Source organism: Lepidochelys kempii, chromosome 15 (assembly GCF_965140265.1).
Source record: "Lepidochelys kempii isolate rLepKem1 chromosome 15, rLepKem1.hap2, whole genome shotgun sequence".
NCBI lineage: Eukaryota > Metazoa > Chordata > Testudines > Cheloniidae > Lepidochelys > Lepidochelys kempii.
In genome coordinates this window covers 21,034,251-21,049,625 of record NC_133270.1, presented here as the reverse complement: position 1 = coordinate 21,049,625, position 15,375 = coordinate 21,034,251, and the positions used below count along the sequence as shown (strand labels likewise).

Sequence of the window (15,375 nt, the reverse complement as noted above, 5' to 3'; positions counted from 1 at the left end):
CTGAGAGATCTTTATATCAACCTCCTCATTTTGAGGGCATTTTTTTGCTGTTTTATCTACCATTTCATTGCCTGGTATCCCAACATACACTAGAATCTGTGCTATTACTACATTATACTATCACCATAGTGAAGAACAATATTTCATTGAAGTCATTTTTGCTTTCTGGGGCTACCCCTTTCTGCTGCTAACTTCCTGGCTTTATACTAACCCCACCTGATCCTTCTCAACTGGGCTCCATCATCAGTACGGGTTACTTAGGCCACTTCATTCCCCTAAGGTGTGTCCTATCTGGTAAACTAGCCCTTTCTCAGCCTCATTTACCTTTCCCAGGCTAGCATGGGGTGAACATCCCATCACAGAACACCATGGAGAAATACATCTCTCTGTTTATAAATTCTGAGGGGGTGGAGGAGGAATAATAGGCACATGGGTCCTGTCAGTTGCCCCAGTACAGTTTGGGAACGACATGCATGCAAAGCCATCAGTAAGCTCCTGAGCGTTACCAAGTTTTAGAACCAGGTGCAACAGTACCTCTTCTGTGGCATCACATACCTGCATGACAATGGCTCCAATAGTTGATCTCCCCTTGCAAACTGGCTGGCTACAGACCAGTAGCATTCGAGGGATGGCCAACTTCTAGATGGCAATGGTAACCGTTTCTCCACAGGTGTGGCGCACCACATGTTGGTCGGCTGCTGCTTCTGCAGCTCCAGGGCTAGTTCGGCACATATCTCAAAAAAGATTGCCCTGCCATCCTGAAATTCTCTTGCCACTGTTGGTCATCCCAAGCCTGCAGAACAATTCTTTCCCACCATTTGATGCTGGTTTCCCAACCCCAGAAATGGCACTGCATGGCATGAAGCTGCTCTACAAACTGCTCCTCTAGTATCAGTTGCTTGGTCTGCTCCTCATCTTCTTCATCCTTGTCCTGCTTCCTCTGCCCCACTGAAGCTGCTGCCGCTGCCACCACCACATCTGTTTGGTGCAACCAGCGAAGTCTAATGCCAAATTGTCCAGCTATGAGTGCTGAAATACAACCCAAGCAGCTTCTGCATATTCAGAGTTGCCAGCATTGCAGCTGGAACATTGTTGGGTCGATGCTGGCCAATAGCATTAACCCACTCTGAAAGGAATCATGGGGTAGAGACAGCAGAAACATGGGAATTTTTTTTTCAGTTTGAACCTTTTTGGCTTCTGCTATGCATCCCACAATGCCCAGTGAGAAAATTCCCATAATGCACACTGCTCGGCAGCAAAGCAAAGGATCATCAGATATTCTCCAAGAACACCACATGCTTATTATACAGCAAGCTGCCAGTGTATGTACACAGTGATGCTGTCATGAATCAGGCCTGCAATCTAGTCAGTCTCCAGGTAACCTAAGGAGGGCAGCTAGTAGTAGGCTGCCTAATTGGCTACACTGCATGATTGGTTGGAAGAGTCAGCAGGCCAGCTGTTAAGATCAGCCGCAGCAACAATTTAGTGGCTGGCTGCTCAAAATATTTAATCCAGGACTGTGATAGTGCCTTGTCTTGCCTCGCCTCATTCTAGGTAACCTTGTTTTGACTCTCAGCTCTGATTTGTAACTTCCGACTCTGACCTTGGACTCTGAGGGTATATCTAACTAGCAAAGAAAAACCCATGGCTGACCTATGCCAACTGACTTCAGCTTGTAGGACTTGGGCTAAAAGAACAGGAATACTTGTGGCACCTTAGAGACTAACAAATGTATTTGACCATAAGCTTTTGTGGGCTACAGCCCACTTCACTGGATGCATAGAATGGTGCCTTGTAGATATCTAGGCTCAGGCTGGAGCCTGAGCTTTAGGACCCTCCCACTTCACAGGGGCCCCAGCCCAAGCCCAGACATCTACACCAGTGGTTCTCAACCTTTCCAGAGTACTGCACCCCTTTCAAGAGTCTGATTTGTCTTGTGTACCCCCAAGTTTCACCTCACTTAAAAACTACTTGCTTACAGAATCAGACATAATAATACAAAAGTGTCAGCACACTATTACTGAAAAATTGCTTACTTTCTCATTTTTTACCACATAAAGTACATTGATTGGAATATAAATATTGTACTTACATTTTAGCGTATAGTATACAGAGGAGTATAAACAAGTCAGTGTCTGTATGAAAGTTTAGCGTGTACTGACTTTGCTAGTGCTTTTTATGTAGCCTGTTGTAAAACCAGGCAAACATCTAGATTAGTTGATGTACCCTCTGGAAGATGTCTGTGTAACCCTAATTGAGAATCACTGATCTGCACAACAATGAAACAGCCTGGCAGCCCAAGCCCCACAAGCCTGAGTTGGCTGGCATGGGCCAGCTGTGGGTGTTTAGTTGCTGTGTAAACATATCCTGATTTGGGTTTTGACCCAGTACTCTGATGCCTCATGTCCTGGGTGCTGACAGATGTGAACAACAACAAGACACAGCTGTTCTGTCTGTATACCATTACTGCCAGTTATGTACTGCCAGTTAAAAAAAATGTGTCAAATGAATCCAGTTTAATCCCTCCCACCCCCAGCATTGATTAAGCCTTTAGCTTCAGTTTTGAAACATCTAACATGTAGGTACCTTGCTTCCTGATAGACTGCACAGTGATGGATTAGGTACCAGCCTCTTTATACAGTGAAAGGGGAGTGAGGTGGCTAAGACTGGAGTTCATAAAACCTAGCAAGTTTAGCTAGCGGGAAATTCTGAGGAGAGGGGTATCTAAACTCTGGACAGGTAGGAGGTGCCTTCCTCCACTTGAGATTCACATGAGTGAACCCTCACCTATATTTAGATGCCTAAGCCAGCTCAGCTCTTCCCACAAAATGAAGTGGTTTCCTTTTGTTCAGTGGTTATTGCACTCACACAGGATGTGGGTTTAAATTCCCCCTACCTAATTCGTTGGGCCAGAAAGAGAGCCAGAATGACTCCAGGCCCAGCTCCAATGAATATTTGTAAGTATCTTACACAAAATGGAATAGCTCCAACAGGAGAGAATGAAAATAATCCAACCTATCTTACTTTAAAGCCTGGTGGTTAGGGCATCCTGATGGGAAAACTGGGTTCAAGTCCCTGCTCCAAATCAGAAAGAGTGGGGATTCAAAGCTGAGTCTCCCACATCCCAGGTGAGTGCTCTACCATTAGGCTAGAATGTGTAAGGGAGGGTGTGACAGCATGTTTTGGGTGATGCCTGATCTAGTAGGTGGCATCTAGTCACACTTATTGTATCAGGCTAGATAGGTGAGAGAACACCTAGGTTAAGGATCTTGCTATGTCTTAGGGCATGTCTACACTTACCGTGGATCGATTTAGCGGGTCTAGTGAAGACCTGCTAAATCAACCACAGATCGCTCTCCCATTGACTCTGGTACTCCACTGAAACAAGAAGCCTAAGGTAAGTCGACGGGAGAGTTTTTCCCGTCAACCCAGTGTGGTGCAGACACCACAATAAGTCGACCTAAGCTATGTAGCTGCAGTTGCGTAACTTAGGTCGACTTAACCCTGTAGTGTAGACCTGCCCCTGGGCACTGATTTGCTCAGCAGTGTCAGGATTTAGGTCGCTTTGCACATCCCCGCCAAAAGAAATTTAGGCACCTTTCTTATTGGCAGAAACTTAACTGCTCAGGAAATGTAGGTGCCCCCGAGGGTTAAACAGAAGCTGAGCATGGGAAATTTTGAGGATATAAATTTTGGGACTTAAATCTCTTTGCGGATCTAATGTGGGGACAGATTATCCTACAACTGCCTCCAGCAGGGTTCTCATTCAATCCTCTGAACCATCTAGAATTGGCCATTGTCAGAGACAAAATACTGGCCTAGACAGAGACTGAAGCAGTATGACACTCTGTATGTTCCTATTCATAGACAAATGGTCTTCCTTTTCCAAATCCACACTACTGTATTTCTCTTCCTCCTCCTCCCCCCCCGCCCAATCAGGCTATATCCATACATAGAGATTCCCAGCTCTCTCAACTTGAAGTAGTGTGCTAACAATAACACAATGTAGCTGGGGTAGCACAGGAGGCATCTTGGGCTAGCAGCCCCGTGTATTTATCTCACTGGACTCCCTGCATATGTACTAGGTTGGCTAGCCCAACCTGCCACCCTGGCTCCACTGCTAATGTTAGCACACGAGAGCTAGTGCAGGTATGTAAGCTGGGAATCACACACCCCAGCTCCAAGTGCAGAGATAGCCTTAAGGAAGCCTTTCATGCTCTCTAGCTCTCTGTATGTATGACCTGACAAAATGTAATATATATATTTTAATACACCCACAATTTTCTCTCTCTCTTTTATATATATATATATATATATATATATAAAATCCTAAATCAACACATCTTCTGTGAACTAAGATCCTGAAATGTATTCACGGTATTTCTAAAGCATTTCAGATCACTGAATTAACTCAGAACATCATTCAATGACTCTGTTTGAAGTCAAACAACATTTACTAATTACTCTGGACCAGTATTTAGAAACTCATAAAATCTGTATTTAACCACCATACAAATAAAGGTACAGACTGAAATGTTTTCTGTATTCTTGTTAAAAGCTGCTATAATGTTCATGCAATTTATTGTTATGGACTTCAGGTATTAAATACTTAGCTCCTACAGGCATACTTAGTTTTAAGGAAGAAAGATGTGACTCAAACGATCATTTGGTACAGGGGAGGAGTGCTTTATAAAGAATTCTGCTGTCCTGAAAGAATTTAAGGTGAAAAAAGCTATGTATACTGAATGTGATTAAAAAAATCTCTAAAACCAATTCCTTCTTGACCTCTAGAAGCAATGAGAAAAACTACTGTAGGGGAACAAGCTCTGTAATTCTTTACCAAAGGAAAACATCAGTAACACTTTGCATTTACAATACCATCTTAAATACATGGAAATGGCAACAAACAGTACAAGGCTTTTAAAACCTTGATCTTAAACTCAGTATACGTTATATGAAAATTATCCACATAGAAAACCAACAATAAATAATAGATTATGTTTAATAGCACAAAGGATCTGAAGCACTTAATAAATTATAGAAATGCTAAAGTGGTGCTATCTCTCAAGTAGGAATATGTCAACTAACTATTGCAAAGAATAGGACAAGGAGAGTATATTTTAGCCAAAGACCTATGGGAAAACCAATACACGTTTAAAAAGGTTGCTGTCGGATCTTTGACGATGGGCCTTTTGAAGTCCATAATCTCAAGGAAAACCCCTTAAACTACATGGAAGTTAGTTTATGACTGGTGGAACTGATCCTGCTAAGCTTTGAATGTGGGACATGAGCTGTCTCAAGCCTGGTCTACACCAGGAGTTGAGGTCGAATTTAGCAGCGTTAAATCGATTTAACCCTGCACCCATCCACATGACGAAGCACTTTTTTTCGACTTAAAGGGCTCTTAAAATCAATTTCTTTACTCCACCCCCAACAAGGGGATTAGCGCTGAAATCGGCCTTGCCAGGTCGAATTTGGGGTAGTGTGGACGCAATTTGACAGTATTAGCCTCCGGGAGCTATCCCAGAGTGCTCCATTGTGACCGCTCTGGACAGCACTCTCAAGTCAGATGCACTGGCCAGGTAGACAGGAAAAGGCCCGTGAACTTTGAATCTCATTTCCTGTTTGGCCAGCGTGGCAAGCTGCAGGTGAGTGCAGAGCTCATCAGCAGAGGTGACCATGATGGAGTCCCAGAATCACAAAAGAGCTCCAGCATGGACCGAACGGGAGGTATGGGATCTGATCGCTATATGGGGAGAGGAATCCGTGCTATCAGAACTACGATCCAGTTTTCGAAATGCCAAAACATCTTTCAAAATCTCCCAGGACATAAAGGACAGAGGCCATAACAGGGACCCGAAGCAGTGCCACGTGAAACTTAAGGAGCTGAGGCAAGCCTACCAGAAAACCAGAGAGGCAAACGGCCGCTCCAGGTCAGAGCCCCAAACATGCCGCTTCTATGATGAGCTGCATGCCATTTTAGGGGTTTCAGCCAACACTACCCCAACCCTGTGCTTTGACTCCGTCAATGGAGTGGGAGGTAACACAGAAGCAGGTTTTGGGGACGAGGAAGATAGCTCACAGCAAGCAAGCGGAGAAACCGGTTTTCCCGACAGGAACTGTTTCTGACCCTGGATCTGGAGCCAGTACCCTCAAATCCACCTAAGGTTGCCTCCCGGACCTGCCAGGCGGAGAAGGGACTTCTGGTGAGTGTACCTTTTTAAATAGTATACATGGTTTAAAAGCAAGCGTGATTAATGATTAATTTGCCCTGGCATTCACCGCCAGTACAGCTACTGGAAAAGTCTGTTAATGTGTCCGGAGGGGAAATCCTCCAGGGACATCTCCATAAAGCTCTCCTGGATGTACTCCTAAAGCCTTTGCAAAAGGTTTCTGGGAAGGGCAGCCTTATTCCGTCCACCATGGTAGGACACTTTACCACTCCAGGCCAGTAGCACGTAGTCGGGAATCATACAACAAATTGTACAACAAAGCATTGCAGCTTATGTTTGCTGGCATTCAAACAACATCCGTTCTTTATCTCCCTGTGTTATCCTCAGGAGAGTGATATCATTCATGGTCACCTGGTTGAAGTAGGGTGCTTTTCTTAAGGGGACATTCAGAGGTGCCCGTTCCCTGCTGTTAGCCATGCCGTGGGGGGAAGCAAAGTGCGACCTTGTAACGAAAGCACATGTGCTACGTATGTAATGTTAACAGCAAGGTTTACCGTGAAAGAGTGTACCCATTGTTCTAGAAAATGTGTCTTTCTAAATACCACTGTCCCTTTTTTTTTCTCCACCACCTGCGTTTCAAGGATCACAGAATCTTCTCCTTCCCAGAGGCTAGCGAAGATTAGAAGGCGAAAAAAAAGCAGTTGCGATGAAATGTTCTCTGAGCTCATGCTGTCTTCCCACACTGACAGAGCACAGACGAATGCATGGAGGCAGACAATGTCAGAGTGCAGGAAAGCACAACATGAACGCGAGGAGAGGTGGCGGGCTGAAGAGAGTAAATAGTGGGCTGAAGAGAGGGCTGAAGATGATAGGTGGCAGCAGCGTGATGACAGGAGGCAGGATTCAATGCTGAGGCTGCTGGAAGATCAAACTAATATGCTCCAGCATATGGTTGAGCTGCAGGAAAGGCAGCTGGAGCACAGACCGCCGCTACAACCCCTGTGTAACCAACCGCCCTCCTCCCCAAGTTCCATAGCCTCCTCACCCAGACGCCCAAGAACGCGGTGGGGGGGCCTCCGGCCACCCAGCCACTCCACCCCAGAGGATTGCCCAAGCAACAGAAGGCTGGCATTCAATAAGTTTTAAATTTTTTAAGTTTTAAAGTGCAGTGTGGCCTTGTCTTTCCCTCCTCCCCGACCCCTCCCGGGCTACCTTGGCAGTTATCCCACCATTTGTGTGATGAATTAATAAAGAATGCATGAATGTGAAGCAACAATGACTTTATTGCCTCTGCAAGTGGTGATCAAAGAGGGGAGGGGAGGGGGGAGGGTGGTTCACTTACAGGGAAGTAGAGTGAACCAAGGGGACGGGGGTGTTTCATCAAAGAGAAACAAACAGAACTTTCACACAGTACCCTGGCCAGTCATGAAACTGGTTTTCACTGCTTCTCTGATGCGCAGCGCACCCTCCTGTGCTCTTCTAACCGCCCTGGTGTCTGGCTGCATGTAACCAGCAGCCAGACGATTTGCCTCAACCTCCCACCCCACCATAAAGGTCTCCCCCTTACTCACAGATATTGTGGAGCGCACAGCAAGCAGTAATAACAGTGGGAATATTGGTTTTGCTGAGGTCTAAGTGAATCAGTAAACTGCACCAGCGCGCCTTTAAACGTCCAAATGCACATTCTACCACCATTCTGCACTTGCTCAGCCTGCAGTTGAACAGCTCCTGAGTACTGTTCAGGCTGCCTGTGTACGGCTTCATGAGCCATGGCATTAAGGGGTAGGCTGGGTCCCAAGGATAACTATAGGCATTTCAACATCCCCAACGGTTATTTTCTGGTCTGGGAAGAAAGTCCCCTCCTGCGGCTTTTGAAACAGACCAGAGTTCCTGAAGACACGAGCATCATGTACCTTTCCCGGCCATCCCATGTTGATGTTGGTGAAATGTCCCTTGTGATCCACGGGTGCTTGCTGCACTATTGAAAAGTACCCCTTGCATTTTATGTACTCGCTGGCTTGGTGCTCTGGTGCCAAAATAGGGAAGTGGATTCCATCTATCACCCCACCACAGTTAAGGAATCCCATTGCAGCAAAGCCATCCACTATGACCTGCACATTTCCCAGACTCACTACCCTTGATAGCAGCAGATCTTTGATTGCGTTGGCTACTTGCATCACAGCAGCCCTCACATTAGATTTGCCCACTCCAAACTGATTCCTGACTGAGCGGTAGCTGCCTGGCGTTGCAAGCTTCCACAGGGCTATCGCCACTCGCTTCTCAACTGTGAGGGCTGCTCTCATCTTGGTATTCTTGCGCTTCAGGTCAGGCGAAAGCAAGTCACAAAGTTCCATGAAAGTGCCCCTACGCATGCGCAAGTTTCTCAACCACTGGGAAGCGTCCCAGAGCCACAACACTATGCGGTCACACCAGTTTGCGCTTGTTTTCCGGGCCCATTAGCACCATGATGCCCACATTGCTGGAGCCCATGCTATGCGAGAAGTCTGTGTCCATGTCCTCATCATAAGGCAGGGGCGTGGAGCGGACGAAGTAATGCGGCGTGGCGGGTTGCACAGCGCGCGCAAACGGCGCACGCCCGCGTTCTGAGCACGGGCCACGAGCGAGCCCAGGACCAGAGCGAGCGTTCTACGTCACATCGCGTGGGCGGGGCGCGAGCGTCTTGATTCCCGCGTCTCTAGATCCGGAAGAGCGATTGATTCTCTTTTCGCTCTGTGCCGCTAACGTAGCGCTTGCGCGTGGTCTCCCAGCATTCCACCGGCGGTTAGAAAAACGCCTCCGGAAGCGGCGCGCGCTGTCAGAGGGAGGGAACTCACCGCCCACCCCTCCTATCACGTGACGTTAGACCACGCCCTCCTCTCACTGTGTCCGCGCGGCGTCGCACTCCGGGTATTTGAACCGCGCTTCCGCCATCTTTCCAGCGCCTAGTCACTGAGGGGAGCGACACCGAGAGACGTCTCGGGAAGGTAACGGGGCCAGGCCTCCTCCCTTTCCCCGTAGGGCTCGAGGGAAGTGGGTTGGGCTTAGGAAGGGATAGAGGGATGAGCGAGGGCGGTGGTAGTCGCCGGTCGCTGCCTAGGAAGGGGGCTGGGGGGGGGGGAGGTGAGGCCTGGCTGGGGGCCGCTCCCGTCTCCTTTCTTTCGCGATGGGGTGTCTGGGCCCGCTCGCCAGATGAGGCGCGGCAGAGGCCTGGCTGGAGGAGCAGAGCAGGAGCCTGATGCGGCCTGGGTACCCGCGGGGGGGGGGGGAGGGGAAGTGGCGCGCGCTGCTCTGTCATCGTGGCGCTGGGAGGCCGCGAGGCCCGTTGGAGGGGTGGGGGGGAGCGGCAGGCAGGTTGGGCCCCTCCGGAGTCCCAAGCCCGGGCCGACGCTTGATCGGTACCGAGATGGTCTCCCGTGAGCGGCGGGATGGTGGCGCGGAAGGAGGGAACTGGGGCGGGCGCCCCCGGGGGCGAGTCCAAGCTCATCTTCCCCGGGGGGGCGCCTTGCAGGCCCCGTGGCTCAGTCCCCCCGTATGGAGCCTGGCGAAAGTGGGGTTCAGGCGGCTCCCTCTCTAGGATGGGGGCGGGGGGGAAGTGCGGCCGCCATTATCGCCCGTTCTCGCGCCCCATGCGGCGCGGCGCTTCCTGTCCCGATGAATGGGGCCGGGACCACGCGGGCAGTTGGCGGGCTGGGAGGAGCCCGGGCCCCTGCGCCGGAGGCGGCCGGTGAGCGCAGCGCAGAGCACCGGGCCCTGAGCTGTCTGGCGGGCTGAGCTCTCATGCTGCCATTTCTCCCGCAGACCCAGCATGGCCGCCCAAGGAGAGCCCCAAGTGCAGTTTAAGGTAAGGAGCTGGCGTTGTGCGGGCAGGTCTGACTCGCTGGCGCAGCTTCATGTATTCCTGGCTGGCGTTAGGGCAGCCGTGGGTTTGGAGCGGAGGTTTTTACTCTGCTTACCATTGTACAGTAAGTTTTCACAGGCTAGGGCCTAGAGTGAATTTCCATTATGCCATGCATGTTAGCTGCTGTTCCTAATTCGAATTGTAGTTTGTTTAAACTTTTTAAATGGTTGTGGTGCACAACATAAAATCTAAGCCAATTATGAATTAAAAGTACTTCCAAATGCTTCCTCTCCCTAGTTCCTTTGTCACTTTTTTGCTCTGAGGTAGTCTCCTAACTTACCCCATTACTTTCCTGTGTTGTGTGGAAATGTCAGATGGCAGGAAAAACTAATTTGAGGTAGTTTGCTGTTTAGTGCAGTGTTATAGCAAGGAGTCTGAGAGAGTGTGTATAAATCTTGGGTGTTTGTGGTTGTCTTCCTATTTTACACAAATTATTTATTATTTAATGTCCTATTAAACACTAGGAAGGTAAATAGTTTTTTCTTTTCTAAAAACTCAAATACTGTTGCATATTTCTTGGTTTGGACAATGCAAGTCAATTTCATGCTGTGGCTCTAATGTGCTTGTCCAACACTTGTAGTGTTTGAATTACAGGCACTGTAGGAGGGTCTTGTTAACTGATTCAATTTTTTAAAATTGAAATGGTTCTATACAATATTCTAAGAAGATGTTCTTAAAGAACCTGCACTCTAAGGCCAAATCTAGAATGTTCTTTTATCTGGATTTAATAATCTGTAACTGATAGAACCAAATTTAACACTTTTATTTACATTGAAAGCTATATGGTGTTGCATAAGGCAACTTGAAATTGAGGTAATGTCAAAGAATGAAATATATAACAAGCTGGCCATTAACTGCTTTTAGGTAGCTTATAATTAAAAAAACGAAACCATGTAATCCCCCTACATGGAGAAAATTTATAGGATTGGTGTTTTAATTAAAAATTACCTAAAAGTGGTTAATAGGTGACAGTTATTTTATAAAGAGACTTTAAAATGTGTTGGCTTGATTTGTTTTCTGAAATCTTTCAACAGCTTGTCTTGGTTGGCGATGGTGGTACTGGTAAAACAACATTTGTAAAACGTCATTTGACTGGTGAATTTGAAAAGAAGTATGTAGGTATGTTTAAACACTTGGAGAATTCTAGTACTAGTTTCAAATATTACATAAGCAGTTTCTAAATTTAATGTTTTAATTACAGCTACACTGGGTGTTGAAGTCCATCCTCTGGTGTTCCACACTAACAGAGGCCCTATTAAATTTAACGTATGGGACACGGCTGGTCAGGAGAAATTTGGTGGTCTGCGGGATGGTTATTATATTCAGGGTAAGTATAAAACTGCAGAATATTTACAGTAACTCCCCGATAACTTCACAGGGAGGGGTCAGAAATATGACAATAGTTGTACAAAAAAGAGCATCCCACCCTAAGCAAATTGTAGCCATGTCAGCATGAGAAGTAGTCACACTATTCTGTATATTGTTTTCTAATAATCTGTGGAACTCTCCAGTAAAGTTAAATGGTATAACAAACTAATCAAGAAATCACTTGCCAGGCTTAAAGTGCCCCCTTAAAGAGAATTGGAAACTGCATTAAACAGGAGTTTTTCCCTTTTAAATTTTTCTAAATTCCTTATGTATTTGACTCAGTTGAGTGTATTTAATACTTTGCAGAACATCTTTAAAGAGTTTGTCCTCTTACCTGCCTTTAGAAATATGAGAAACAAAGTCTGGCCTCTTCGTTCTTTGAAAAGCTCCTTGGACTAGGGTGGGAGACAAGGTCATCCTGAGATATGTACCATAAACTCTCAAGTAGTTCAAGGCCAGAATAGGTTGTCTGAGACAGGGTTACACCTATTTGAATCATGTTTTTGATAAATATTTGGGCAAATCAAACTTATTGAGGAAGCCTCTGTGTGTGCCCTATCCACGTAATACCATGGTTTTCAATAGGATTACTTGCATGGATACATTTACTGGGTGCCTTAGTGTTTGTAGGATTGGACCCTAAAATGTGAGCAGGCAAATAATCCTGGGCTGGCCTAAGGAACTCCTATATTCTTTTTGCTTATTAAGCAGGAGGTATCCTGACAGAATTCTTAGGCGGAAAATTAGAAGTGTGAAATAGTGGACGGATGGAGGGTTGTACTTACAGGAGGACCACCCATTCATATATCTTTCATCCAGCACTAGTATACATTTCAATAAATAAATAATATGAAAGCTTGAATTATCTTTCAGCTCAGTGTGCCATCATCATGTTTGATGTAACATCAAGAGTTACATACAAGAATGTACCTAACTGGCATAGAGATCTGGTACGAGTATGTGAAAACATCCCTATAGTGTTGTGTGGCAACAAAGTGGATATTAAGGACAGAAAAGTCAAGGCAAAGTCAATTGTCTTCCACAGGAAGAAGAATCTTCAGGTATGATGGCTGTCTGTTTTCAGGAATCTTACGTTTTGATTCTCGTCTATTGACCTAAACAGTACTATTGCAGCCCTTTTATTTTGAAGGTAAAATGCAATGCTGAGCACTTATGCATTTCTCATTACCAATGATAGTTAACTACAAATGCAGTAAAACATCAAATCGCTTTTTTTTCCATAAGTACAGAATTGAGGATCTTAACAATTGACTCAGATAGGAGGTTAAAGGTGCTATATTCCCTTCATTAGGACTAATATTGACTTCTGCCTGAGATGTAGGACCCTGACCTCAGTCTTGATATAAAGCTCTTCGTCATTTAAAGAAGCTGATAACACAGTAAAAAGGGTAACATAACATTCATTAGAATTTGATAAAAATTCAGAGCAGCCAAATGTGAACCTGTTCAGGGTGGAGCTCTTCACAAAGCCTTGTGCACTTAAGAAAAATAAAAACAGATTCTTGATTAGAATAAAAATCAAGGTTTAGGTCCAGAAATCTGTTGCCTGGATAGACAACTGAAATGTCTTAACTTGCTTTTTTGTTACGGGACTGTTTAGTGGCCTGTTTCTATCGTGTGCCAAACCACTTTAGCTTGGCAAAAATCACTGGGAGTAAAGCAGGTGAAGACCTTGCAGTTGAGATGCTGGTCAGAGCCAAACTTAGCTGTACAACAAGGTCTGACTTTCCAACAGTAGATGTGTTAACATATTTTGTGTGTGTATATATGACCGTTCTCTTTTGCAGTACTATGATATCTCAGCTAAGAGTAACTACAACTTTGAGAAGCCCTTCCTCTGGCTTGCCAGGAAGCTAATTGGAGATCCCAACTTGGAGTTTGTTGCCATGCCTGCTCTTGCACCCCCAGAGGTTGTTATGGACCCAGCATTGGCAGCACAGTATGAGCAAGACTTACAGGTAACTGCTCTAACAAAATGGTACAGAGTTGCAAATGTTTGTCCATTTCTCTAACATTGATGCCTGAGAAATCAACTGCTATAAGGAGTTCAAACTCTATAACTAGTTGTAAATATAATTTTCTCTGTTTCAGATTGCTCAGACCACTGCCCTGCCAGATGAAGATGATGACCTGTAAGGGATGAAGCTGGAGCCCAGCGTCAGAAGTCTAGTTTTATAGGCAACTGTCCTGTGATGTCAGTGGTGCAGCGTGTTTGCCACTTTATTATCTAGCTGAGCAGAACATGTGCTTAATCTTTGGGATGCTGAGAGATGAATGGGCTTCGGAGTGAATGTGGCAGTTTAAAAAAAAAAAAATTCCTTCATATTTTGGACCTGCATATCTAGCTGTTTTTTTTGGACTGCAATTACTTCCCCCTTGAGTTTCAAATCTAACTAAGACTGCTGCAGTCACATCACAGTATTCAGTGGTAAATCTTGTTTGTTACTGTCATTCCCATTCCTTTTTTGTTTAGATCATAATAAAGTTGTATTTCAAATATCTAAACAAGTGAACTTTCATGCATTGCTAGGAGTAATTTAAATGTCTCCTATCCTTGAATAGATGCTAATATAGTATTGAATGTTAATTTGATTTTTCACACTTGGAATACGTATGCAACAAGTAGTAAATTAAAAAGTAATCTAGTAAGCTCTTACAAGCTGCTCGAAGCCTATCTGATTTAAACACTGACTTTTAAAACCTGAAGTGTAACTTAACTAGGGAAAACAAAAGCAGTGAACATCTGAGGGCTTGTCTACAGGTTAAAGTAATGTGTGCTTGGGGGGGATTAGTCTGCATAGACCATGCTTGTGCACACTAAAAGTTCCCTGGTGTACGCAACAGGGAACTTGAAATGTGTACAAGTATGGCTGACATGGGCCAACTACTGCATGTGTTAATAGGCTTTTTAAAATCACCACCCCCTTGTGCACATTACCTTACCATGTAGACAGTCCCTGAAGGATTGGCAAGTGTAAATGGATTGAAACAAGTGTAAAATGCAGGTCTAAACCTGTTCCTAATAGCTGGATTTGAAATACAGATACTGCTTGCAGAGATTCTTTTTCTAGGAATACAGTACCAAGCTCAACCTCCATGCTGCCTTTTTAAAAAAAAAACAAAAAAACCTAAACAATTGCAAACCAGAACTGAAGATTGATCTATTAAAATGAACTTTGAAATTCAGAGGGCTCCATACTATAGCAACCAGAAACTAGTCATCAATATACCTGTTTATATTAAGTGATGTACAAATTATAGCAGAGCTAGTGTTCTGCTATAGTTAAGGCTGAGTGTTCCTCAGTGTATACAGTGAAATGGGCTCTTTGCTAAGCATTGTAACTCACTTTCCACTGAAGTTACAATTAGTTAAAACTTGAGTCAAATTCCATGCTTGACTGAACTACATAAGTCTTTACCAAACCACACTGCAAGTTCTAAATTTGAAAACAGCTTATTGCAGCACAGATAGTGGAAAATGTCAACTTTAACACTAAACTTACTGGCACTTATACACACCAAAATGGAAGTTTTTAAGGGAAATAATTTTCAGTAGTGTTCAATTAAGTACATGAATCCATCAGTTTTGTATTTTTGGTTTCTTAATAAAGTGGAGCATTTCATTTATTCCTCAACTTGCATGTTTATGTACAAAGTTATTACTGACAATGTTTTTTAAACTTGGATAATAACAACCTAAAGCACCCTTGTTACCAGCAACAAGTGGACTGTCATTGTCACATTTCCTTCCAAAAACATTTAGACATGATTAGTCAGATTTCTAATGGTCTAGATTCACTTTGGAAACTAGTTTACAAATAGTTATGGCTTAAGGGGAGGAGCTGAAAAGGTCCTTCACAGGCAGGATTAATGGTAGCTTTTTCATTCTGTATTTAATTTTATCTGCAGTCAAGA

The 15,375-nt window shown here is 44.9% G+C and overlaps 1 protein-coding gene across 2 annotated transcripts; it reads left to right on the top strand.

Annotated features, from left to right (window-relative positions):
- The first annotated feature begins 9,047 nt into the window (after window positions 1-9,047).
- RAN (RAN, member RAS oncogene family) lies at window positions 9,048-15,095 on the top strand. 2 transcript variants are annotated; one of them, XM_073312280.1, is made up of 7 exons: window positions 9,048-9,157; window positions 9,972-10,014; window positions 11,106-11,190; window positions 11,273-11,398; window positions 12,313-12,500; window positions 13,248-13,418; window positions 13,552-15,095. In XM_073312280.1, exons 2-7 carry the CDS (start codon window positions 9,979-9,981, stop codon window positions 13,594-13,596), a joined length of 651 nt encoding a protein of 216 aa, XP_073168381.1. In that variant the 5' UTR covers window positions 9,048-9,157; window positions 9,972-9,978; the 3' UTR covers window positions 13,597-15,095. The 2 variants fall into 2 exon arrangements, with proteins under 2 accessions (XP_073168381.1, XP_073168380.1); XM_073312279.1 differs by lacking the exons at window positions 9,048-9,157; window positions 9,972-10,014 and having other exon boundaries at window positions 11,052-11,190.
- Window positions 15,096-15,375: the final 280 nt, after the last annotated feature.